Below are 26,944 nucleotides of genomic sequence, written 5' to 3'. Positions count from 1 at the left end.
AAAATATAAAATAATTATATTTCCTACAGTAAAAGGTCGAAAAAGTGACAATTTGCAATTTTTGCTCATTTTATTCAATCGCGAATAACTTGTAAACTAAAAGAGATAATTAAGATCGCATCGAAGCGTCTTAATCTACAGACTATTCTCTATAAGATAGGATAGTTAAAACGGAAATCTAAGAGATGAAATTTTAATTCTTAAGAAAAAATGGGTAAAATGTAAAAATGGGCCCTGAACACGAACCACTTCTACCGCTGCCCTCTTTTAAACTAAACTAAAATCGCAAGCAAGCAACGGATCAAAGAATGTGAATGATTAGAAAATTTTTTATCAGGTTAAAATTAAAAATAATAAAAACTAAACTAAGATATACTGCATGCGATATGAGCAGATGGCAACGCGACACAAAAATTGTTGTACAACTCTTGTGCTTTTGTAAGCGAAGGAAAAACTAAACAGTTAATTTTAAGATGAATCAGGCGAGTACGCGACTATCTTATATATTTGCAACACGCGATAGAACGCGATAAATCAAAACAACGTAAATACAAACTAATGGAGGACGCCGAAATTAAAACGAAAAATATAATTGAATTATAAACTTACCAATGCAGAACTCATGGGACTCCAAGGCACGGCTAATGCTGTAAATAAACAAGGAAAACTTAAGTTAAAACAAAAACATTTAATACTATTTCGAAATATTATAATCACACAGCGGAGAACAACAAACAATCTGTGATGTTAAGTTAAAAGTTACTTATACCAGCACAATGGGTCATTCCTAATAATGAATATCAAATCAACCGGCAATTAACCCGCATTTATAGACAATAAACGCGCAAACATTAAATAACATTACTATTGCCAATTGTCCGGACAAACAATACGAGTCGCGTAAAATATTGGATCAACCAGATACTGGCACGAAACTGGCTGCAAACTGTGCAAGCAACGACGTGACAGTTTATGATAAGAAAGAAAAAGATGCGCATAGCCAGTGCGACGATGGCATGCGACTTTGTGAACGAATCGCTTTGGCACGTTCCCTGCGATCAAAACTAAACTAAGATGTACATGTAACATGTAGATGTAACATGTAGCGTGAGGGGATCTCATGCGTTGCATTCTCGCAGCGAATGCGATAAGAAAGTGTAAGTTGTGTTCAAAACAAACAAAATTCTGCTGTCGAATGATCGCACTTCCTGATACCTATAGAAATAAACAATACATGTCTGTTTTACACTTTTTTTTAATTCTAGTGCTATTTATAAATAGTGCAATTAGCAGTCCCAGAATTTGGATTAAAAAAATTAATAAAAATTTAAAATCCGAATTATGTAATTCAGATTTCTTATACTGAAAGATTGCTTGATTTTACACAAATTATTTTAGCGATATTTAATTCGATAGAACAAGACGGGTCGCCACCCTGCGAATGAGATTCAACTATACAATTGCGATTAATTGCAATATAACTAAATTAACAAAAAAAATCCACGGTTTTGTCATATTTAAGTCAATAAACTTGAATAGTACGTATCTTTTAAATTAAAAGCTATAGCGATCAACAGATTGAAGAATATGAAAGATTTGAAAATTCCCTACAAGATAAAAATGAAAAATAATTCTATTCTTTGGGGTAAAGGTCCAAAAATATGACTAAAATGCAGAAATGTGCAAAAACACTATGAAAATATGGTAATAAAGAAAAACAAATGCAGAAACATAATCAATCAATGCGGTTGAGAATATTATTTAATATACTTACTGGTTAGTACTGTAAAACATCGTAAACGGCATCCGTCGGCACCCCGCTCACGAACAAATACACAATATTTGCACTTCGCGAATAGCTTATAAGCGATAAATCATTAGCGAGACACAACAGTCAGCAATAATCACTAAGAACACCAAAAGTAATACGAATTACCGAATTAAATCCGAAGAAAGGAGAATCGCGACGACCGCGTGCGAACCATCCATCGGATACGGCGAAACTAATTTTATTCCGGCAGCATGAGCAAACGATACACGCAGCGCCATCACACGGTCGCGAATATAGTGACAATAAGACAATAAGAGATAAAAACAAACCGGTCGAATGCCAGCGCGACGTGAGATCGCAAGGTTGTTTAGACACTACCTCATACAAACGTTGGACGTGTATGTTCGTCAATGAAATATAAATGTTTGTTTACCTTTTCTTAAGTGTTCATATTGCTTGGAAACAATTGAATCTCAACTCGGATAAAATAAAGAGAAACATTAGAATATAATTGATCAGTTTGAATTTATTTAATCGTCCATACAATTACAATCGAATGCATCATGTTATATAGATATATTTTGTTTGTAAAGCGGAGCAAACCAAATCAGTAAATAAAAATCATATATTTAAATTCTATGCAGCTATAAATCCTTAAATTATTATATATTCATATACTCATATAATCTCAAAGGCTTTATTTGCCGCGGCGCGTATGTGATTTATTTCTATTGATAATTTATTTCCACGATTATCGACAAAGAATATCGTATTCTCTATAAGATAGGATAGTTAAAACAGATATCTGAGAGATGAAATTTTAATTCTTAAGAAAAAATTGCCAAGGGGGGGTGCTTGATACTTTTTTTCGACGATTTTTGATAATTAATATCTCATAAACTAAAAACGACAGCACCCACCGAATTGCTGATTATGTAAGAATGGAAAATTCTGTATCAGATAAAAATCTAAACTAATTATATTTCCAATAGTAAAAGGTCAAAAAACGCGACTAAAATTAGTTAAAACTGACATTTTTCGATTTTTGACCATTTTCGACCATTTTCGTCAATCGCGAATATCTCGTAAACTAAAAGAGATAAATAGGATCTGATCGCAGCGTCTTAATCTACGGTCTATCCTCTATAAGATAGGATAGTTAAAACAGAAATCTGAGAGATAAAATTTTAATTCTTAAGAAAAAATTGTCCTGGGGCGGTGCTTGATACTTTTCTCGACGATTTTTGATAAATAATATCTCATAAACTAAGAATGATAGCAACCAACGAATTGCTGATTATGAAAGAATGGAAAATTCTATCAGATAAAAATATAAAATAATTATATTTCCAATAGTAAAAGGTCAAAAAACACGACTAAATATTCTAAAAAGTGACATTTTTCAATATTTGCCCATTTTCTTCAATCGCGAATATCTCGTCAACTAAAAGAGATAAATAGGATGTGATCGCAGCGTCCTAATCTACGGACTATTCTCTATAAGAATCTATTCTCTATAAGATAGGATCGTTAAAACAGAAATCTGAGAGATAAAATTTTAATTTTTAAGAAAAAATTTCCAAGGGGGGGTATCCTGAATCAAGTCATTTCTACCGCTACCCTCATAAGGTGCCCTGAATGCGAGTCACTTCTATCGCTGCCCTCTTTTAAATTAAAATCGCAAGCGACCAACGGATCAAAGAATAAGAAAGATTGGAAAATTCTCTATCAAGTAAAATTAAAAATAATTTTGTCCCATGGGGGTATATGCGATCAAAACTAAACTAAAATATGCATGCGATATGAGCAGATGGCAACGCGACACAAAAATTGTTGTTCATACACAAACGTTGATAAATCAGCAATTTTTGTTTGATGCTAGTCACATCTATGAATTATACCTACTGTAATTAAAAACATACAAATTTCCAAAATTCACCTAAAAATGGAAATAAAAACCTCTCAGTGAGATGAAACAAGAATTGTCCTTAGCAAATTTGTATTTATAAATTATTTTCAATTTCTTTTATTTTCCCAATTTGCATACCTGATCTTATAGAGAATTTTACAAAAGTTTGGAATCTTCAATCCGAAATAATTGAAATTTAAAAAAGCGTGACAAAAAGTGGATAGGGATGGATAAGGCGGAATTCCGCTGAATTGCCTCTTCTAGTACAAGTCTTGCGCTTTTGTAAGCGAAGGAAAAACTAAACAGTTAATTTTGAGATGAATCAGCCGGGTACGGGACTATCTTATATATTTTCAACACGCGATGGAACGCGATAAATCAAAACAACGTAAATACAAACTCACGGAGGACGCAAAAATTAAAACGAAAAATATAATTGAATTATAAACTTACCAATGCAGAACTCATGGGACTCCAAGGCACGGCTAATACTGTAAAAAAAAAGAAAACATAAGTTAAAACAAAAACATTTAATACAATTTAATAATATTATAATCACTCAACGGAAAAACAAACAATATCAAATCATCGCCCCCCATGCGATACATTTGACCGTCATTTATGGACAATAAACGCACAAACAGTAAATAACATTACAATAGTCGATTGATGATCGAATATAATGCGAATTTGGAAAGTAGATGTCTGAAAAAACAATATGAGTCGCGTAAAATATTGGATCAACCAGATACCGCCGCGAAACTGGCTGCAAACTGTGCAAGCAACGTCGCGATAAGAAACCAAAAGATGCGCATAGCCACTGCGTCGATGGCACGCGACCTTGCGCGCGAATCGCTTTGGCGCGTTCCCGGCGATCAAAACTAAACTACGAGTAAGATGCGCCAATAAGTGGCGTGAAGGGATATCTCATGCGTTGCATTCTCGCTACGAATACGATAAGAAAGTAGTGTTCAAAACAAATTCTCGTGTCGAATGTTCGCGCTTGCTGATAGCTATAGAAATAAATAAAATATGTCTATTTTACAATTTTTGTTAATGCTAGTGCCATCTATAAATAGTGTAAATAGAAGTCCCGGAATTTGGATTAAAAAAATTAATAAAAATTTAAAATCCGAATTATGTAATGCAGATTTCTTATACTGAAAAATTGCCCGAATTGCCACAAATTATTGTAGCGATATTTAATTCGATAGAATAAGGCGGATTAAAGAATAAAAGGAACGAATCGCAGATTCTTAATCTACGGACAATTCTCTATAAAATAAGCTAGTTAAATTGAAAATCTAAGAGAAGAAAAAATCATCCTCATGCGGTCCCCTAAATATGAGTCACTTCTACCGCCCTGAATGGGAGACACTTTTACTGCTACGATACACCGAATGAGATTCAACTATACAATTGCGATTAATTGCAATATAACTAAATTAACAAAAAAATCAACGTTTTTGTCATATTTAAGTCAATAAACGTGAATAGTGCATATCTTTTAAATTAAAAGCGATAGCGATCAACACATTGAAGAATATGAGAGATTGGAAAATTCTATATAAGATAAAAATGAAAAATAATTCTATTCTTTGGAGCAAAGGTCCAAAAATATGACTAAAATGCAAAAATTTGCAAAATCACTATGAAAATATGACAATAAAGAATAACACACGGCAGAAACATAATCAATCAATGCGCTTGAAAATATTATTTAAGTTACTTACTGGTTAGTACTGTAAAACATCGTAAACAGCATCCGTCGGCACCCCGCTCACGAACAAATACACAATATTTGCATTTCGCGAACATCTTATAAGCGATAAATCATTAGCGATACACAATAGTCAGCAATAATCACTAAGAACACCAAAAGTAATACGAGTTACCGAATTAAATCTGAAGAAAGGAGAATCGCGACGACCGCGTGCGAACCATCCGTCGGATACGGCGAAACTAATTTTATTCCTGCAGCATGAGCAAACGATACACGCGGCGCCATCACACGGTCGCGAATATAGTACAAAACTATACACGAATATCGTACACAAATCACCTGACAATAAGAGATAAAAATAAACCGGTCGAATTTCAGCGCGACGTGAGGTCGCAAGGTTGTTTAGACACTACCACATACAAACGTTGGACGTGTATGTTCGTCAATGAAATAGAAATGTTTGTTAACATTTTGTTACCTTTTCTTAAGTGTTCAAATTGCTTCGAAACAATTAAATTTTAATTCGGATAAAATAAAGAGAAACATTAGAATATAATTGACCAGTTTGAATTTATTTAATCGTCCATACAATTACAATCGCATGCATCATATATAGATATATTTTCCTTGTAAAGCGGAGCAAACCAAATCAGTAAATAAAAATCATATATTTAAATTCTATGCAGCTATAAATCCTTGAATTATTATATATTCATATACTCATATAATCTCAACGGCTTTATTTGCCGCGGCGCGTATGTGATTTATTTCTATTGATAATTTATTTCCACGATTATCGACAAAGAATATCTTCTAAACTAAAAAAAAATAGCAACCAGAAAATTGTAGATTACAGAAGATTGGAAAATCATCATCATCATCAGATGGAAATTTAAAATAATTTAATTTAATGGGGTAAAAACATTTCAAAACGCGACTGAAACTGCTAAATATTGGAATTTTTCAATTTTCGGCGATTTATTTCAATTAGGAATATCTCGTAAATTAAAAGAGATATATATTTCTATAATATAATATTTCTATAAGAAAATTTTCTATAAGATAAGCTAATTAAAATGCTTATAGAAGAGATAAAATTTTAATTCATAAAAATAATTGGGCAAATGGGAGACAGCTATTCAATCATCCACGTACGGTGCCCTGAACATGAGTCACTTCTACCGCTGCCCTTGTGCGGTGCCCTAAACACGAGTCACTTCCTCCGCTGCCCTTGTGCGGTGCCCTGAGCACGAGTCACTTCTACCGCTACCCTCATACGGTGCCCTGAACACGACTCACTTCTACCGCTATCTTCCTACGGTGCCCTGAACAAAAGTCACTTCTACCGCTACCCTCATACGGTGCCCTGAACACGAGTCACTTCTACCGCTACCCTTATACGGTGACTTAAACACGAGTTACTTCTATCGACACCCTGCTATGGTGAACCGAATGAAACTCAACTATAAAATTGCGATTAATTACAATATAACTAAATAAACAAAGACATATCAACGTTCTTGACATATTCGGGTCAAAAAGGATAATAGTGCATATCTTTTAAACAAAAAGCGATAGCGACAAACGGATTGAAAGTTATGAAAATTCTGCATTAGATAAGAATTTAGAATAATTTAATTTCGTAGAGCAATAGAGCAATTTTTCTTGCTTTGTCTTTTTTTGTAAATTGCGAATATCTCCTAATTGGGCCCGACCGTGCCGGTCGTCTAATTTGTATCACAGGTAGGCAGGGCCGTCGAGAGCCAGCGCGAGGCCCGGGGAAAATCCGCGTGCCCCGGCAATCGTTAATTTTTTGCTATTTTTTAAGTGTTTGCGATTTAAGAGTGAACAACCGAGCCCCGGGGAATTTACCCCAGTTGACCCACCCTCTCATCGGCCCTGACTGCAATTGCAAGTGTAAATCTTAACACGATCACAAAAAAATTGTTTACATACTAAAACTGATAAGCACACACAAAAGGAAACGACGACAATTCGAGTACGCAAAATCTACGCGTACTCGTATATATCGACGCTAGAAATAATTTATTTAAAAACTCACCACTATATCGCTACACATATCTAAGGCTAGGATTGAATACCGATTAAATAACAACCGCGAACCACGAGGAATGCGCACGTGCTACACGGCGAACCCAACAAAACTAAATAAACACGACACAAACTTTTGCTTCATCGCAAATAAGGCGCCCGCAGCGACATCACGCGACGAAAAAGTGAAATAGTTGATGTAAACGAAGTTGCCTATGTTATCCATAGTATAATAATCTGTAACTAGATTTGGACATAATCACTTGTTTGAATGTATAGTTTATAGGAATGTATACAATTTAATTGTGACATGTTACTAAAAATGTTTAACTTGCTAAACATGTATAACTCTGAAGCAATTATACTGGTGGGCATTTAAATAATTTACAGAACATGTTTTACTCACGAACGTGCTGTTCAGCAACTTTGCAGCTTCTTGGGCGGCACATCCATCGTGTTCTGGCGAAGGCGTCCAAATGCGTCCATTCCCTAATTAATATAGAAGAAAACAAACATTTTTTAATATAGTTTTTTTTTTGCTAAAATCATATCCCACGCATAAATCCTTTCACCTGTGCTCTCTTTTAAGCATCTATAATTTTCCTAATATAAATAAGTATATCGCAATCCGTCTAGCAGTCCTGTCTACAACACTGTATTTAATATTCATGTCTCAAGAGCAGAGCATCCAAGCGTAAAACCGAAGTTCGAGGTAAATTATAATAGCACACTGCGAGAAGCAAGAACCGTATTCAACATGAGCGCGATACAATTAGTCGCGCGCCGGCACGCGTCTCTTGCTTCCTTCATTTCCTCGTCTGCGCGTCTTTTGCTTTTGTTCCATCGACCGCCAAGGAACAGTATAATCTACGAAGCCAGCAGTCAGTAACCCATCAACGGGAACATCGTTACGACTGCGTGTTATTACCTTATTACGTCTAGTGTTACATGACTATATTAATTTGCTTACTTACTGTTGTTGATCTGCAAACATTAATGCGTTTAATTCTTTTTAATGAACATAATTGAAGGTTATTATCTTGGTAATTGCACAACAATCTATCACACAAAAACAACTCACAAGATAAATGCAACCAAATGTAAAATTGATGTCAATATTCGTATATCAAAAATTAATTATGCTGATTTATGCGATCGTTGGCTTTAATTTAAGACCGCAACTCGCTCGTTACTTTTGCACCCTTGAGTGACCAATGTATATGCGACATTTATAACTCACTAGAACTGGGTCGCACATGCGATTTCGCATTGGCGACAATGTCCAGCGTTTAATTCGAATTTACAATCGGCATTAGGCGAATGAATCAATCAGCGGCGTGTAATCGCCGCGTATTCACTAATAAATTATAATAAAGCACGTGTAGATGTCGTGTATGCGTCGTTTAGTTAATAACTCCTGTCATTTATTAAAGACCAACGCGGGGAACCGCGGCTGCCCTTCTTTTGGAGAGAATGTCAAGATAAATTATCTCGTCGCGTGGCGCATTACAGTTTGTTGTGCGCAAATTAAGTCGGCGGTTTTTTTCCGTGTCCCGTCGTGGTGGACTCACCTTGATACGTGTGATATTCGTTCGGTAAGATGAATGACTATGTCCTTTTATAATTGACACAAATTCCGGCCCTTGCACCAGCCGTTAAATGATCGCGATGTAAATTAACGAGAGCAATGTTTATGCATTCGCTTAGAGGCGGCAGTCAGGGCGTGTAATTATTTTATAAGTAGCTTAAATCGCAACGTGTAATACTGCAATTAATTCTCAAAGTGTCAAGCTGTTAGACAGTCGAGTCTATTTCTACTCATATGTACAAATGTTGAATAAACTTGGTCACCTATGAAGATATTATGTCTTAGTCACAATAGGGTTGGAGTTAGATAGAAGTTTTGAATTGAATTGAAAGTTATACAAAAATTGATTGAAATAAATTGGTCTAATGCGATCCTGTGTGTATGTTACTTGTTTTGTTCTGGGTGCGAATTGAAATTATTCACGATCAGTGAGCAGATTTGGTAAGTACGTATTTATTAAAACTGGGACAAGGACTGCATTTTACCACCCGGATCGTGATCATGCTGTTTAATTCAATATTTTTTTCGTTTTTTGTCCTGCAAACTTACCTACATATATCTTAGTTCCGTATGTAGGACCTTCGAATTTAATTTTTAAATGTAATTTATTTGTTTTCTCCGAGACTTAAATTAAATTAAACAAAAATTTTCATCGTTTGAAAATAAAAAAAATAGAGAAAAATTTTGGGTATCTAACCTAAATGTTGTTTTACTTAATTTATAGTACATTAAAAGAGTAAAAATTAAAAATGTAAACATAAACTTTTACTTCCTATGAGAGCTATAACTTCCTACACGTTTTTGTTAGTTTGTTTGCGTTCATGATCAATGGGTTAATAGGATAAAGGTCAAGTCAATTTCATTCCGCGTGCAATTCCTCGCCGCCATCTCGTCCCGAGGCGAGCAGGCCTCTCAGAACATGCACACGCACATATTATGAGTAGAATTTCGAGTGCGGATGTTATTAATCGGATCCGGGCGGTCAGGAAATGAAATGTGCGAAAGCCGGACGACCTCAGGAAGTTTAGATCAAGGCGGGCAAGATGTGACTGAGAGTCTTGTCAGTATCGTCACGGCCAACATACAATTACCGACGAATTAAAAAGGAAGAACAAGAAATCAGAAAAAGAAAACAACCAAACACCACATCTGGAAAGTAATATTTCCGTTTTCAACAAGACTCAAGAATTGAATTTATTTCCTTTTCGCCGTGAATAGAATCGTGCCCCGGTTGACATTGGCCTGTCAGGAGAGAACAATATGCCAAGAGTAAAGCATTTTGCTTCGAACGCAGAGCATCCAAAGCGACAACAAATGTTTCCTGGTTTTTCACGCTTCACTGACTCCGCTAGCACGACCTACCATACGGTTATGACTCGTTGACTAATGCCGAATTTATTTTCTTAACGTAAATGAATGACTGACATAAACTGTTTATTCAATTAAGTTAATTGTAAGAGACTAATTTGTGATCATCCTTGAAATCATGAAATTCATTTGAAACAATCTTTAATTGCATTAATATTTCCTAGTTCCTATAAAATTAAAAATCCGCTATTTTAAATTTTTATATCTAGTGAAATACCTGACCTAAATATTACATGGATGACCCTTCATCAAGGTCTGTAGACTTTAAACACTCGATTCATGTGATTGATATCATCATTGATCGTCGAAGGAAAATTGCGCTCGCTTAAAATCACTCACTAAAGTCATATACTTAACTGCTAATTAACATTACCACATTACAACGTGCTAGTGAAACAAAATAAAAAATCTGCGCGCCATAATAATACGTGTAAGAAAAAGCCATAAAATGCTCGTGGCCAATAATCACAATTATTATGTGTTTCAAGGAAAAATCCGATTAAAGTACGTTTATCATTATTAGGCATTGAGAAGTGTTTGCACTCCATTGATTTAATTAAAACAAGATTAATTCAATTATTTATGTTTCATCAAACAAATTTCTGTAGGCTGTCACAAAATAATTAATTGCGTATAGGTGTGTCAACTAAGGTGTAAGATAATTAATTTTCATTAATTTTGACAAACGACTTTAGAAATTAATAGAAAATAAAGAAATTCAAGAACAAATACAAAGTAATTACTCTTAAATTGCGTGCAAATGTAAAAATATTTGATGCGTTACTATTTTAATTTCATATTTAAGTGTACAGAGCGTATCGCAATCAAATTTGCAGCGATTGTTTATTGTTGCCATAGCAACACTCCGCATGTGCGTGTGTGCCGAATGGTGATGTGATTCTGCAATTTCTAACTTGATAATTAACATAAAATATGTCAAAATGTAGCAATGAAATTGCAATGCAAAAAAATGCAAATCGAAAAGATATATGGACCAAAGAGATTTGCATACAATTTGAACGTGTGGTCGCCGACTGCGGTTTTAGTAGCATTTTGAAGCATTTCGAAGCATTTCTCGTAAGTTCGCATATAAAATATATTGGTGGATATATAAATATGAACGAAGTGGATATTCTTGACCCATTTGCCAACGGCTTGTACTGTTCAGACAGTGTTATGAATAAACCGCTTCATCGACGATCGACGATCGAAACGCACGTTTTTATTGTTTTTATACTTCTCGTACGAATCAACACTCTACGAGTTCAAATCATAAAAGGTACTAGTCATGATCCTGAATTAACTATTGATAAAATTAAATATTTACACATTTATGAAACTAAATGAAAGTTAATTATAAATTTTATTAAACTATATTTTTTTAATTTTTGTTTGGTTTTTGTAAGACACTCAGTATTTGTTTTTTGTTGTTATGATTGATGAACGAGTCATCACTTCTTTAAGATGATTATACAATGAAAACATTTATTATGCATTGTGATGTTGTTTTTGTGTGCCCAATGAACTAATATTTGATTTAAATATGCATTAAATTTACATTTGGAATTAATATAGCACACAAAATATTTACACCGAAATTTTCGGAACTCAAATGAAAAGGTTTAATAAATATTTACGTTGTGCGTGGAATTATACCTAGAATTCTCGACAATATAATTTATTGCACACATATTCTACTTTTGACGAATCGTATGATTGGCAAGGTTAATAGACCAATTCATTTCAACGTTGTTTTTTATTTAATAATGTTTACTATTGACTTTCAGCTAACCATGGACCATAATCAACAATATAATATAAGTATGTTATTGATTTGATTTTTAATATACAATTTGATATTTTGGCCAATTCCTGACTCGATTCACACATAATTCAAATAACACGTGGGTAACATATGAAACATAATATTTCCTCCTCAATAATTCCAGGTTTTAAAGTTGAATAGAACAGTTTTTCACTTGAATATTGTGTTCGTAATAGATTAGTGTTTTTTATTATTTCTGTAAATCGTTTGGATGGCTCGTGGCAATTAAGTTATGTAACATGTAAAGTATTACTGCGGATACAACATTTATTCCAATTCTTCATGAATCAAATGTAACAAAAAACGTGCAAAATAGGTATTCACCGAAGCGAACATCTAACCACATGTTATAAAATCGTGACAATGTATGTGTTATTGTACTTATCTTAATTTAAGTCGTGTTTATCGTTTTTGGGGGCTTCGACGAACTTGTTGCTGCGTGGGCAATTAAACGTGATGAGTCGATTCACAACACAACAAACCAAACACAACCAGACACAAACATGCACTGAAATACAATTGAACTACAAACAACACGTGCAATGTAATCCAGAAACTCGTGCGTCGAATATTGGGCAACCAAGTTTACACATTTTTAAATAAAATATTAAAATAATGCATTAAAATTAAATCAAATGTATTTTAATGAAATTATAGAAAAGCAGATAATTATTGATAATTTTCTATGTCACACTGTAGATTATAAAATGAAACTAAAGAAAAACTAGCACTCAGAAAGTTGGAAATTAGAAAACCATGTACTAATTTGGTAGTAAACTAGGCAGGTAGTAGGTAAATAGTTAAATATGTTTTCGGTTTCTTAAAAAAGTCCATCCTCTATCATTAAGCACACAACATAAAAAAAAAAACAGGAAATTGCGTTAGGTTAAAACGTTGTATAATTTTGCCATGCTCAAAATCACGTTCATGAACACTAAGTTTGTTTACACATGACCAAGTTCACATAAACTAAAACTACTTATAAAGGATGTTCCTAAAGATATCCTACAATTAAAAGAAACATAGAAATTTACTTGTTTTTGTTTACGAGTAGTTTTCTCTTCCCAATCAATTCCTATTTAAGTACAAATTTTATTTGTTTACTAATAAATGATATAACAGCTGATTCGGATAAGTAAAAGTAAAATTTGACTCATTGGTTTGTCTGGCTGCAGTTTAATAACCAAAACCCAACTTTTACATCCTACAAGGAACTACATTAGAATTTTAAATACACTTAGGATTTCTCTTCTATGAATCACGTTTTATTATTGTTAATATTCTACATTTTATGTAAAATGTAACCGGATTGCCCAGCATGACTCCCCATTAAACGTGTAACACCATTATTTCTGTTTATTGATGGATTCAATTAATGTATTTTGAATTAACATAAATTTATGCATAAAACAATATGCAAAATATGCAAGTTTATAAAAATGTTACACAAATATGAAATTTTACGCGGTTTGCTGTAGATACTCGTAATATTTATTGGTTGTAGTGTAAATCCGGGTTTGGAAATGTTTTTGAATTAGTTTTGCCGAGTTTACGTTAAAAATTAAATCTATGGGAATTTTTATATACCAGTTATTATATTCGCATTAGATAATGTTTACATTTTTTATGAATTTTGTAATTTAATCGGTTGTTCATTTGTTTTTTCTAATTTGTTGATATATCTATTCAGATTCGTAACAGGAACTTGTAAAAACACTAAAACTAAATGTTAATGTTTCTAATTTTATTTTTAAGTTAAAAATCGTAATTTATTAATTTTGAAAAGTGACATTTTCATTTTTACAGAAAAGGTTGTGATTATTTATTAATCCGGATATGTGTAACAAAATTTAATAGTACTATATTGACATACACATAAAATAAGATAATAATTATACTTCACTACTCCAATGTTGGAGTTGCGATATAAGTAACGAACGGGTTTGCAAAATATTAGTAAGTTAATAAATTAAACATAAATCACTGATACATTCAACATAATAAAATCGTAAACGTTTGTTTAATGAAGTATCAATCATTCCATCGATTAGCGAACAAATACGACTTGGACATAAACAAATAAACATTCATTCAAGCAGACAATACTTTTTGCATTGCTCGCTCTGGCCGTAAAGCGTGTATCACAAATGAACATGTCCCTCCCAACCACTCGAATGGAATGGCCATTTTTTAGGTCAAGTAACAACAAACAAAACGTATGTAAATTACAGGTATCTCGCACGTAACAAATATAATAACCATAATAAGTGTGAATACGCGCATGTGTCTCTTTGGGTGGAAACACTTAAACGGCAAATAAAACGGAACGAATTTGTCGTCCACCTTCATCACTAATTGAGCAGTATTGTTTGCGGTGATGATCTTGAAACATTGCCCTATATGATTGTACCAGTTTATAACAGGGCAGGCATCAAAATTTTTTTTATCAGCTACTTTCTTATAGATGGCAGCAAATTTTGTAGATTTTGACATTTATTTTAATTTAACGATTTATTGATGGTAGTTAAATATATAGGAGATAATTATTAATGCGGCGCTGTGATGAACTGATACGGATCATTTTGCCATTGAAAGTAAAACGTTGATGCGCGCATTTCATTCGTTTCCGTCGTGACCTCGAAACGTATTCGTCGGTTTTCCTTCGTCGTCAAGTTCACGTAGTTTGATTGTTTGCTACACGTCCTGGATTATTGTGGATTATCATAATAGATGTGTCAGTAGCACAAATACTTTAAAATGATAACATATATAATGAAAACTCATAGTCAATTAAATAAAAAACTTATAGCAACTTGAATAAAACCAAAATCTTCAAAATTAACCTTGAAATCTCAATAGAATTTAAGCATTTAATTTTCATTTGTTTTCAAACTGAAATCGATTTAAATTCCACGTGTACACAAGGTAAATATGAGCTAATCGAGTTGGCAGATTGGCGTAACCTCCAATCGGTGCCCAGTCCGGAAAAACGGACGCCGCACGAGCAAACGCTCACCGACACTAAACGCGTGCTAATTATAAATACACACACTCGCACATGCGGACAGCCATTTGAATTATCACATCTGAACGGCACACATATTGTACTTGAAAATAACACCGCCAGCCAGATTAGTTTGCATCATGTAAGTCGGTTTGTTGTGATTTTCCTGCGGTCGTGTGTGGCTGTTAATGTGTTTAGCATGTTTTCTGGAATTTTACCAATTTCACGCAAATAAAATGTAAAGTTGCAACAACTTATGTATGCGGACATGAATCACCTGATAAAGGGATGATCAGAAGTCCTACAAGTGGCTAGAAAGTGAATTCAAGGAAATCAATAACAAGATAAGTGCGTCAGAGGATCAGCTATAAGGATTCATTTTTTTCTCTTCATAAAAGTAAGTGAAATGAGTTTAAAATCTCAAAATTTTAATATGATTATTAAATTATCGAATAAATTGATCAAGTTGTTGAGTGGTTGAGTTGTTAAATTTGTTAAATCAACCGTGAAATCACGAAAAAAACTAAAGCGTAGTAAAGAAGTCATGCAATTTGTTGTAAACATTGTTCAAGTTCAAGTTCCCCATCGACATTATGGCACGAGCACACGCAAAACACTTTCTAATAATATTCCTCGTTATATTAATGAAACAAAACGCCAGAAGCCCTGATTTCATTCTTTCAACACTTTTTTCCCGACGTGAAAAAATAAATGAAGTAATTATACAGTCTCCTCTTCATTCTCTCATAATTGTTCAATTTAAGTCGCATTTCCGCTTCTATTTATGCTCAATTTTTGAGAACAAGGAAGAAAAAAGAATTTCACAATTATCAAACACATCGGTAAATGTATTATTTTCATTATGAAAGCAATTTTTATAACAATTAACTTTTTCTTTTCGACTTCTCTTGCTTGAGGTCGACTTTTGTCGAACGTATAGTATATTATGAAGATTAATAATATTTGCTATCAGATCCAACGTCATTCAATGTATGAATAAGTTAATTATAAAACGATATCTCGTGAAGTATAATTATATCAGTTAGTGGAACATTTGAACAATTATAGAAACTTTAATCGGCAAGTTTTGTTGTAGCTGTGAAAAGTAGAACGTACAAGATCGACCTCCAGCAAAGTGACAATATTTTTCTCAACATGAAAAAAGAACACGAGTTAAAGTGTAGAATTCTGAATTGTCATTAAATTTCTATGCCTTATTATAATTTTAAGTGTGACGAAAACGAAAAAAATGAGTAGGTAAATCGCCGAGATGAGAGTTGACGAGATGAGAGAGTGATTCACTCTCGCTGTTCTACATTTAAGGACCAATAAAAAGTTGACTCTATTAAATCTCATCAAATGAATACTCAAATGTAATTTTTCGACATTTTCTTCATAAAAATTGCAATTTCTTTTTGTTTGTGTCATTTAAATACTTTCTTTTATTGTAAAATTAACGTACGCACAAAAATACGACATTAAATTGTTGAAAGTCTGATTCACTCAATAATTGACCAGGGAATTGAATTAAAGTGATTAGAAGTGGAAGTAGAACGGAAATAGTGTGAAATGTTTAAATTGTACCAATCACATTTATCATCTTAATGTTTTTAATTTGTACAATTTAAAAATAGACACCATTAATAATACTTTTTAGTTTATAGGTTATATCAGGTTAGGAAAAACACCACCAGAGCTACTGCGGTAGAATTTAAAAGTATATGCGTGACGCGCATGCGCACAATGACTGAAATCATAATTTATTAGTATAAATAAAATAAATCTAATGAATACTAAGTGTGCATGGGTGGTATGTTTATGTATAATTACAATAATACCAAAAACGGGTGTTTGACCGCGGTGCTCACTGAGCTATCGAAAAGAACGCAAACGCGGTGTCGATGAGAGTCTTGCACGAGAATCTCCCAACGTGCAGCAAACGAATGGAACGCCATGGAACGCGCAGAAGTAACGACCGCACGGTTTTCAACTTGACTTTCACAAAGCACACAATGGTGTACTCTTGAAACAACATTCGCGGACGGCACAGTGTAAAATTGCATACATTCAATAAAATGATGTTGATATTTGCGCACAAGACGAAACAAATCAAACAACACCTCACAATGATTATTTATTTAAGTCATTGCATGAAATTCTCCTCCAGCGGCCATTTTGTATTAGATATACTGAAAACTTTAGTTATAGTAGGCTATAGACGAAAACAAAACCTAGCGATGGTAAAAACAATGTGACACGTTCATATTTTTTCCAAAAAGGGTCCCGTCCGGTTCGATAATGTCAGACTAGCTTTGTTTTGATTGAGTTTATTCTTGGAGGTGCATTCGAGTTGCGGTAGGTCAGGGAATTAGCTGGCCGTGACGCTGCCATCCGCACGCCACAGACTACCTTCGAAGACTAGCAGCAACCGAATTGACGGTGCCAGGAGCCGATACCACAAGAGGAGGAGGACGACTGCATTATCAAGGATATCATACGATACAACCATCTGTACCTACACAGAGGAAGGTTGGCAGCGATATCAATATATCCTCGAAAGTAGAGCATAACCTCTCTCCGCCCGCGTATAGGACTCCAGGAGGACCGTACAGGTTGCATATACATAACCAAACTTATAAACTGCTAGCAGTGTAGTTACTGGTGTGCGTGGACGTAGAAAAACTTGAAATTGGAAAACGCTAAACAAAAAAATTTGGAGCTATATATTATCAGCAAGAAGATTGTGATCGCTACGCGTTTTCGAAACGAAACGTAATTTCGAGTGGGGACTAATATCACAGTGACGTCGCGGCCATTGTAAACCATCCGGTACGGTATACACACACACACACGCACGGGCGCACCTGCCCGCGAAAAAAGTTGAGAGTCGCGGTCGCGGTATAAAAGAGCGCGGCGGACAGCGCCGACGTTTAGTACAGTAGAAAGCTAGGTCACCAGACGTTCGAGTCGTGGCAGTAGCGCATCCACGTGTTCCTTGTGACCCAATTCCTCCGACCACCATACATACACACAGATATAAACACGAAGATAACTCGCGCGCTGGTTAAGAACTGGAACTGGACTCTCTTCCCGACGGGTTTTTGGGAACGCGGTGGCAATGCGTGTGATCATCGCACGGATTTGCGTGTAAAGGACTTTTGCTGTACGAACGACCAACCATAACAACTCTAATAACATCTTTGAAACTGAAGAATTGAACAACTTTTTTCGACGATTGAATTTCCAGTTGGAGACGTAACGATTCAGTGATATTTATTTGATATATAATTTTTGGGATTTTGTAAGCGTGGCGAAAAATTACAAATTGTGATACTAGACTTAAGAAAATCGTTGTTTGTTTTGGAATCGGTTACGCGGTTTTGAGTCGTCGGCTTTTTTCGCGCTGGGAGGAAGAGATTTTACTTGCAGAGCTTGCGAAGAAAGTTGAAGACTTTGGCATTTACACCAGGTATGAAAAACATACATTTTATGCGTTTAACTTTAATTGGCTTGAGTGTTAATCAAGTTTAAACACTAAAAGAAATATATAGTGAGTTGTTGTTCGTGGCAATGGCGATGTGGCGTCGTGAGTCGGCCATTGGCATAGATAAAATCGTAAAATATACCGTTGCTTCTTTTTGTTCTGCATCACTCATTAGACGAGAAAGACACGTGAGAAAAGATGCTAATTTCTATCAAGCGTACTGTTTCGAGAGTAGGTAATGCGTGCGGAAGTTGCAATCGTTTGTTTATTGTAAAGTTTAAACATTTGAAATGCATGCCGGCAATTGCGCTCGCTATGTCCGCGTACATTTGTTCGAGTAGTAAAATTGTTATGTTTATAGACGACATTTTGTTCTTGGGTAATTTGCCTTGATATTTCCGAGGATATCTTCTGAGTCGGGAAATTTACGTACTACCGGTCTGTATTAGATTTCAAAACAGTAAACAATAACACATTTTATGAGCAATAAATGCACCACAACTAAATTTGCATACACGTGAACTAAAAGTAAAGTTATTGCTGATATTTGAATGAATTCGTATTATTGATGGCGCAGAAAATTAACTTTAATTTGTTAGAACATAGAAATATATTCGTGGAATTATTAACAATTGAGATTATATGCAAAAAACAGTAAACAGATTATTCCAGGAAAGTTAAAAACCATAAAAAATCATTTTACGCATTTTCTTACTAAATTAAAGAAAAATTTGTGAAAAAAATTAATTTTTTCGGATTTATTTTAAGAACTTTTAAATGTCTAATTAATTGTGTTCTGATGGTTGATAACCTTGATCCTCACGACATGAGCACAATACATATATCAACTGATTTAATTTATGTTGGATAATGACACAATTGCAAATATTATTACTTCAACTTACATTAAGAATTACGAGTTCTCTGTACTCGTGCATCTACATCAATATGACATTATGAGATTTGTCGACCTTTAATGAGATCTATGTCGTGTATTACTAATGTTTGTAGTTCATGGAATGACATTAATGCAAGACGATGAAAACTGCGCATTCAAATGATGTGATTGACTTTGGTTGTTTATCAAATGAAATTTTATTAGCATGAATAATCCTAGCAACATTCGTATATAAAAATGAAAGTTTGAAAACAAGACAATTATCATTGTTGCGCAGTTATTATGCTAAATAAATTCGGAATAAATTGCTAATTTGCTGATTGCAATTGTAATGCTTTTTCGGAGCGCGTGTGTGTCGATTGTTTGCGTTTTCGTTTTATTTGCGCATGTATAATACATGTTGGTGATTGGTGTGAGTGTTATAAATATGTACCTACTAAGTGAAATCTTGTCATGTATAAAACGCGCTGAATGCGTTCAATTTTGTTGAAATTCACGTGTGCCTAATTTCATTAGAAACTTGCTCCTATTATTATTGTTGGAGCGCGTCTGCGTCGTCCACGCGCGCTCTGAATTCAATGCGCTTTCACGAGTTTCGCTTGAGTTTTGCGCCTTAATTACGGAATAAAATAAATAAAATAATTTGAGTGTGTGAAACTATACTGCGCATGAAATATAAGAGGTTGTAATTGTTGTGTTGCAGATATTGTTCCAGAATGCCTGAACCACTAGAGGAAATTAGCGCGGCAATGGAGGCGGTGGTGATTATGGAAGAAAAGCGCGATAGCTACTCGCCGCCACCACCGAAATGCCTTGAAACACGCGACAGTATTTCTAGCATCGATAGCGACGTCTCGTTATCATTTGATAATAAAAAGAAGTTGGGCGTTGAGAATGAAAAGGATGAAGATGAAGGTGCGCACATGGCTGATCTGAGTGACAGTGCCTCTGACACTGGTTCGAGTGGCGGCGGTAAAGATTCTGGTTGTGAAGTGACGCCCGAAGTGTCGGAGCAGCTCTTCACGCCGCCGTCGGAGGAGCTGGCTGACAAGATTGTCCAGCAGGTGGAGTTTTACTTCTCTGATGCTAACATCACCAAAGACGCGTTTCTGCTCAAGCACGTCAAGCGCAACAAGGAGGGTTACGTCTCCCTGAAATTGATCTCCAGCTTTAAGCGCGTCAAGCACATCACCAAGGACTGGCGCGTTGTGGCGCATGCTCTTGAAAGATCTACTAAATTGGAGATCAATGAAGCTGGTACTAAGTTGCGTAGACTTGATCCGCTCCCGCAATATGACGAGACAACCCCATCACGTACAGTGGTAGCCATTAATTTACCAATTGAAAAACCAACTATAGAAAATGTTGCTGAGCTCTTCCGCGCTTGCGGTGAAATTTCGCTCATTAGGATTCTAAGACCCGGCAATCCGATACCCGCAGATGTGAGGCAGTTTATCAACAAGAACCCTTCCTTGGCGGGTGTCGTAACTGCCCTCGTTGAATTTGTCAACTCTGAAAGCGCACGTGCTGCTCAACAACTGAATACCACCTACGAACAACTAAAGGTTTACGAGCTGAACGCCGTTCCGCATCCCGAGCGCAAGAAGAAGACGCAAGCGAAGAAAGCTCGTAATTACGCGCCCACTGATACCGAATGCTCCACGTGTCCCAGCAGCTCGGAGGCAGAGGATAAGCTGAGGGCGGATCCGCGCATGCGGATGCGTCGCGGCTCCTCCAACTACCCACCCAAGTGTACCGAACCAGTGGCATGGCTCCAACGCCGTCTGTCCGCCTCCAGCACCGAGGCTAACTTTATGTTTATGCCGCGCCGCCTCTCATACGGCAGCCGTGACTCGAGTGAGTCTAGCCTGTTTATTCCACGTCGTGTGAGCAACAGCTCGACAAGTTCGGCGGCGTCTTCAATTAGCGGTTGCGGCGTTTTGGGCGCTATTCCACCGGCGCTCGCCGCCGCCGGCCAGCAATACCAACAGTACGTCCCGCGACGCTTGTCGACCAGCAGCGTCGCGTCGGACGTCAGTTCCCCGCGGTCCCGCAGCAACAGTATGGCGTTCCAGAACGAGAACGTGGTGCGTATGCCGAAGGGCCCCGATGGCTCCAAGGGGTTCCGTCAGCATCGCCCTTCGCTGGGGACGATCTACTCGTAAGCGAATCGCATATCCACTGAATATTATTCACTCACGAGATTGGAATGATCGGAAGTCTGACACGGTCGAAATGATTTCTCTCGTGGCGTTTTTTTCCGTTCTTTTTTCTTTTCGTTTGCTCATTTTTCTTATTTCTTACAACCGAACAACGGGTACGATCCGAACCCTTCAAAGTTAAATCTTCGCGAACCATTCAATAAACTGATAAATTACATTTTGACCTCAATTCTGTTGTTTGCGACTTTTTTCAAGATACGCGGCGTCTTTGTTTCGCGCATGGTTTAGAAGTAACTTTCACCTTGAAAAATTTAACAAGTTGCTATAACCCGAGCGTCAATATGTTAATTTGTATATCTAAAGCAGTGCGTGCGTGCTGGATCGAAAGAAGCGCGCGCGTTTATACACCTAATGAATGAATTTCATGGAAAACTAAATAATTAGAAAGCATGAAGGGAAATTTCCAACGCATACTGTCGATGCAGGCTGCTTATTTAAATCTTATTATGCATGGCTTCAATTAAGTATAAAACTCTCCGTCCAGTAGGCTTAGATTATCTCAACATTCCCTCAAAAGTTGCCTTAATGTTATCATTTTCTCTTATTTATTATTTAAATCATTCATTTTAGTTTAATTATTCTTGACTAATTGTTTACATGATCATTATTATGATCAAATGTTTATAAATACGTAAACGGTACTCTTTACGTGACACTCGCGTTCTCTAACACTTATTTAATTTATTTATGATCCCAACGTTTTAAAATTAACTTAAATATTACGATATTTTATGTTTTAATGTGTATCTCTTTGTAAACTCCTTCAATTCCTAATGTAAGTGATAAGCCGCAAATATGTGTGGAAGGATTCTTATTTATTTTACAATTTTATAATTGACGATGGAATATTGCGAGGTGGTGCGTTTGATATTTCGAAATTTGTTGATGTTTTTTTTTAGTTATGTTGTGTTTAAAAATGATAAAAGTAAACGTGGTAATAACATGTTATTGCTTCAAATGTTATGATAAAATACAAGAAATGCAAAATAAAAAATAAATAAAATGTTGATTATTGAGAATATTTATATTCCTTTATATCTGCTTGCTACGATTGATCCGTGCAGTTCTCTCTGCGTTTAAATTTGGGTCACAAATATCTGGTTCTTGTTTCAAGTCGCCTTTCAATCCAACACGGTGAATTCCACCGAATTTAAGGACATATAATGATTCATGGTCCACGTCTCAACGTTCGTATGTAAGTGAAGCTGTATTTAAATAACTTTGCAAATTGTTAATTACGTGATTATTTCCATTCTTAAATCGCGGTTTAGATGTGTGATCAATGAAGCCGAGATAAAAATGAACCGTGGACGTTGATTTTTATGCTCAACCGATGTATAGGTGTCAAGGATTATCGCTCGCATTTGAATTTTTTTTTATTTCTAGATGTGTTTCTCCGTAGTCATGTTCACAACTCCACAGAACGGTTGATTTAACTAGTTGTATCCTTGTTTCACATTCAGAACATGCTTGATGCTTGTGGTATATGGTACAGAATGTCAATGAATTTCGATTTTCAGGGTTAATGAGTGTTTTGAATCAGAGTATACGTATTAAAATTGGTGATTGAAGGTTTTCACCAGCAGGTTCGAAACAATCCGAATATTAAATGTGAATTACCCTACATTACTACATTGTAAATACATTTAGATGTATTCATAGGTTGTGTGTGGTACATGTGTTCATAAATTATCTAGACAAAACATCGAAATAATTGTCTGACTTTCCCTTTTCTCGTTGTGAGATTCGGCTCCAGTTTCAATTTCCTTTTATCTGTATTTCGATTGTGACTTTCATCGCAGCGGTGATAATTAGGATTTAATGCATGCCACTCGGGCGACAAATCAAGTTAATTGCTTCATTAATTTTGATTTAAACAGCCAAAAATTTGGTTTCACCTTTCATTAAAAATCTACAAGTCAAATGAAAATTATTATGATAATAAAAGTAGATTCTACTAAAGTAAAACTTGAATAAAATTCACTGAAGCGTCAACAATGCTTAAAAACCTAAAAAAGGAATAAAATTTAAGTAACAGCTATAAGTAATACTAACTCAAACTAATTTCGCTAAGTAAATCCGCTTTAAACTCATTTGAAACTAGTAAATTTGAAGGATTCACTTTAAATTTTCGCTCTAACTAAAGCGGATTACCAAATATGCGATAAATTAATTAAAATAATATTTTAACTCTACGTTTTCCTAACACATCATGTATATATGTGCATAGGTAAGTCCATAAACACAATTCTACTTTCACCGTGCCATGTTTAGCGTGTTCATCACTGAACTCGCTGCTGGTTTCCATTGACAAACATTTAAGCCTGTAAATGTATATTTTATTTATACATATTTATAGCGCACATTAAAAGAGCCACCACGCAATAACGGTATGCAGCTATCGTGATAGCGCCGTGCAACTTTACGGGTATCGCACTTTCCATATTTTCAAAAGCTTTCAAACACTCCAATACGCTTCAAACGGTCGTAAACAGCGTGAAGAAAATAATTCCTGTGTGATCGTAGAGTTTCACATTATGCAGATTCGTGTTACTTCTTTCTACATGTCTTCCAGTGTCAAGTTCATAGGCGCATGATGTCGATTGAGCTTGACATTGCGAATGCAGTCATTCGGAAAGGAACGGACGGCGGCATAAATTCGCTACGCTTCGCTGGCGTTGAAATTGAGCTTATTAATCAGATGAAAGTTGCTAGTTATTCTGAATGCTACTGTTTCGTGTTGGATCGAGTAGAATATTCAGAATATATCAACAGCGTATCATTTGTGTGACAAAAAATGGTGTAAACAATTGTGTATGGGCCCCACTGAAATTTAACTATACATTTTAATAAACACACTATCTCTGAAATGCTGTAAAATGTAGAAATGTATATTCACCATAGGCAATGCATCATACAATGATGGAATTTGTGTATGTACCAGACTCTGTAAATTAACACATGGGAATATGGTGACAATTAATAAAAACACAAATGAGTACTTTTATACCGCAGTTAAGATCTTTTTTGTTTGAAATTGTATTTTTTGTGTTGAATATTTTACGCATGTATAAGACATCAAAATTTTGTAACTAAACCTCTTTTGCTTATTTTTACAAAGTTTTTTCCCTTCTTTTTTTGCAAAGTAACTTAATGTAACTGCACTATTTTACGTTTTTTTTTTGTCTCTTTCTTTTTTATACAATTACCAGTACTTTTTTTTAGATTTTCGTTTTTTAAGCTGTATAATATAATAAAGAGGAGGTAACGTAATGCAAATAAAAATAAAAACATGAAATAAAAAATAACGATAGCAGAACCCATCTACTAGTAGTGGGAGACGATGTACCTGCAAGCTTATGAACAATTAATAATGTAGTGGCATAATGTTCAACACACATCATCGAACACAGCTTTCGCGCAGTGCGTTCGCATGTAGTTCTGTAAATGAACCGAAATAATATCATCTCCATTATACAATAGATTTAAGCTCTTAACTCATCTCGATTACTGTTGTAAATATGAAATTCACACTCATTCATTACTCCACTCACGCAAACACGCACATACAATTCCTATCCCTCAATCACATCCAACCGAATTCTAACCTTAATTTTTGTCTTAGTTATTAACTGCGTTTTTGTTGTGTTTTTTTTTTCTGTCAATAATCTTTTTCTTTTTTTTTTAGTGCTTATGTCTATGTCTAACGCAGCGCTGCTTCTAGTTGGTATGTTTTTTTCGAGCAGATCCTTTTTTCTTTCTTTTTTTCTCTCTGATCAAAGCGTGTACGTTCGAACTTGTTTGTTTTTTGTTTAGAAATGATCTGTATAAGAAATAAACAGTGAAAGGCATAAAAACCTGCACTGGAATGCTGTCGGCGTGGGTGTGATGAAGGGCTCCTCGGATTGGAATAGAACCGCGTACGAGTGTTAATATGGTGCGTAGTAGCCACCTCGGCGGGCGTAGCTTCTAGAATTTCGAATAACTTTGAGTTAAGCCAGATAAAATCGCTATCTTGGCGGGTTAGGGTAGTAGGATTAATCTACCTTGGCCTTCGTAAAGGTCGAAAACTGCCGTAAAAGCCACGCGTCGTTCCTCGAGCTCCACGGAATGATCCACGCCCACGCGGCGGGCGATTCGTCGATGACATGCCGGGACGATTTGTTCTTTTTAACATTACCTAAGATAACAAAACAAATTTTTTACATTTTTCTATTATTTTTTTTGTTTCTGTAGGGCATCTTAATAGTTCACCTTAATTTGTCTGCCTCTAAATAATGACTCATCCAAAGCCATGGCTGTTTGCACAGCATCCCTATCTCCAAACTCAATATATGCAAACCCTTTTGGATGACCGTCAAACTTGTTACACAAGATTGTAACCCTGTTGATTGATCCACAGCCATGAAAGTGTTGCTCAAGTTCCTCTGCAGTAGCCCCATAGTCCACATTGCCCACATAAATACTTCTATTATCAACTTCTACCTTCTCTTCAATAGACATATTTAAAGGACTAGCTGTAAATTGCAATAAATTCTGTAATTGAGTTCAAATACAACAAAGTCCAACTTACTGAGACCAGGTGGACTACCCATGTTCATTTGTTTATCCAAATCAGTCTGCAACTGCTTCAACTTCTCTGCCTCTTCTTCCATCTCCTGCATTCTGGCCTTTATTGCCTCCAGTTCTGGGTCATCGCCGCCGCCGCCATCGACGTCTGTGTCGTTCAGCATCGATTCGTCAATGATACCATTTTTATCGTCCAGCGAATCCAACTGGTCTTCGGCGCCTAATCCTAGATCTTCGTTATCAGCCATGACCTAAAAACGACAACACGCTTAGTTGTTTCGCCATCGCGGGTAGGTTAGTTTCTGGGACGCGTCAAACTTATAAAAATGAATGCAATCTTCAAGAGAGCTGCACGTGATAGCTGTGCACAAATGTGTAAATACTCACCTACGAATAACTTATGACCTACGTTCAGTCTAGTAACGAAACTTGTAAAATTGATTCGCGTGTAGCAAAATGATGCTTCAAGCCGGTGTTTCCAAAAATCCAAGCGGCCGTGTCATGAAGAAACGAGCGGTGCGGTGAACTCCC

General features: G+C 35.5%; 2 protein-coding genes across 3 annotated transcripts; one reads left to right on the top strand and one right to left on the bottom strand.

Annotated features, from left to right (window-relative positions):
* Positions 1-17,499: 17,499 nt before the first annotated feature.
* On the top strand, positions 17,500-22,851 carry LOC135798754 (la-related protein 6-like). Its single transcript, XM_065311698.1, has 2 exons — positions 17,500-18,709; positions 20,326-22,851. Exon 2 carries the CDS (start codon positions 20,339-20,341, stop codon positions 21,785-21,787), a length of 1,449 nt encoding a protein of 482 aa, XP_065167770.1. The 5' UTR covers positions 17,500-18,709; positions 20,326-20,338; the 3' UTR covers positions 21,788-22,851.
* A 1,992-nt stretch (positions 22,852-24,843) lies between these two features.
* Positions 24,844-26,941, bottom strand: LOC135798643 (polyadenylate-binding protein 2-like). Of its 2 annotated transcripts, none has more exons than XM_065311531.1 (5): positions 26,801-26,941; positions 26,418-26,664; positions 26,099-26,361; positions 25,891-26,024; positions 24,844-25,829 (listed from the first exon to the last, which is right to left on the bottom strand). In XM_065311531.1, exons 2-5 carry the CDS (start codon positions 26,659-26,661, stop codon positions 25,814-25,816), a joined length of 657 nt encoding a protein of 218 aa, XP_065167603.1. In that variant the 5' UTR covers positions 26,662-26,664; positions 26,801-26,941; the 3' UTR covers positions 24,844-25,813. The 2 variants fall into 2 exon arrangements, with proteins under 2 accessions (XP_065167603.1, XP_065167602.1); XM_065311530.1 differs by having other exon boundaries at positions 24,844-25,813.
* Between the last annotated feature and the right edge of the window lie 3 nt (positions 26,942-26,944).

Source organism: Atheta coriaria, unplaced genomic scaffold (assembly GCF_025399875.1).
Source record: "Atheta coriaria isolate IRGN ID8LTWV9N9 unplaced genomic scaffold, Caltech_Dcor_3.1 hic_scaffold_9_pilon, whole genome shotgun sequence".
Classification (NCBI taxonomy): Eukaryota; Metazoa; Arthropoda; class Insecta; order Coleoptera; family Staphylinidae; genus Dalotia; species Dalotia coriaria.
Note: the sequence above shows the minus strand (reverse complement) of the source record. Positions and strands in the feature narration are given on the sequence as shown.

What these genes read in the sequence shown, in the direction of transcription:
- LOC135798643 (XM_065311530.1), bottom strand. Translation starts at nt 26,661, where the DNA reads ATGGCTGATAACGAAGATCTAGGATTAGGCGCCGAAGACCAGTTGGAT. An exon ending in GGGTAGTCCACCTGGTCTCA is followed by an intron (nt 26,362 to 26,417) that starts GTAAGTTGGACT and finishes TGCAATTTACAG; the next exon opens with CTAGTCCTTTAAATATGTCT. An exon ending in TTAGAGGCAGACAAATTAAG is followed by an intron (nt 26,025 to 26,098) that starts GTGAACTATTAA and finishes TTGTTATCTTAG; the next exon opens with GTAATGTTAAAAAGAACAAA.
- LOC135798754 (XM_065311698.1), top strand. Translation starts at nt 20,339, where the DNA reads ATGCCTGAACCACTAGAGGAAATTAGCGCGGCAATGGAGGCGGTGGTG.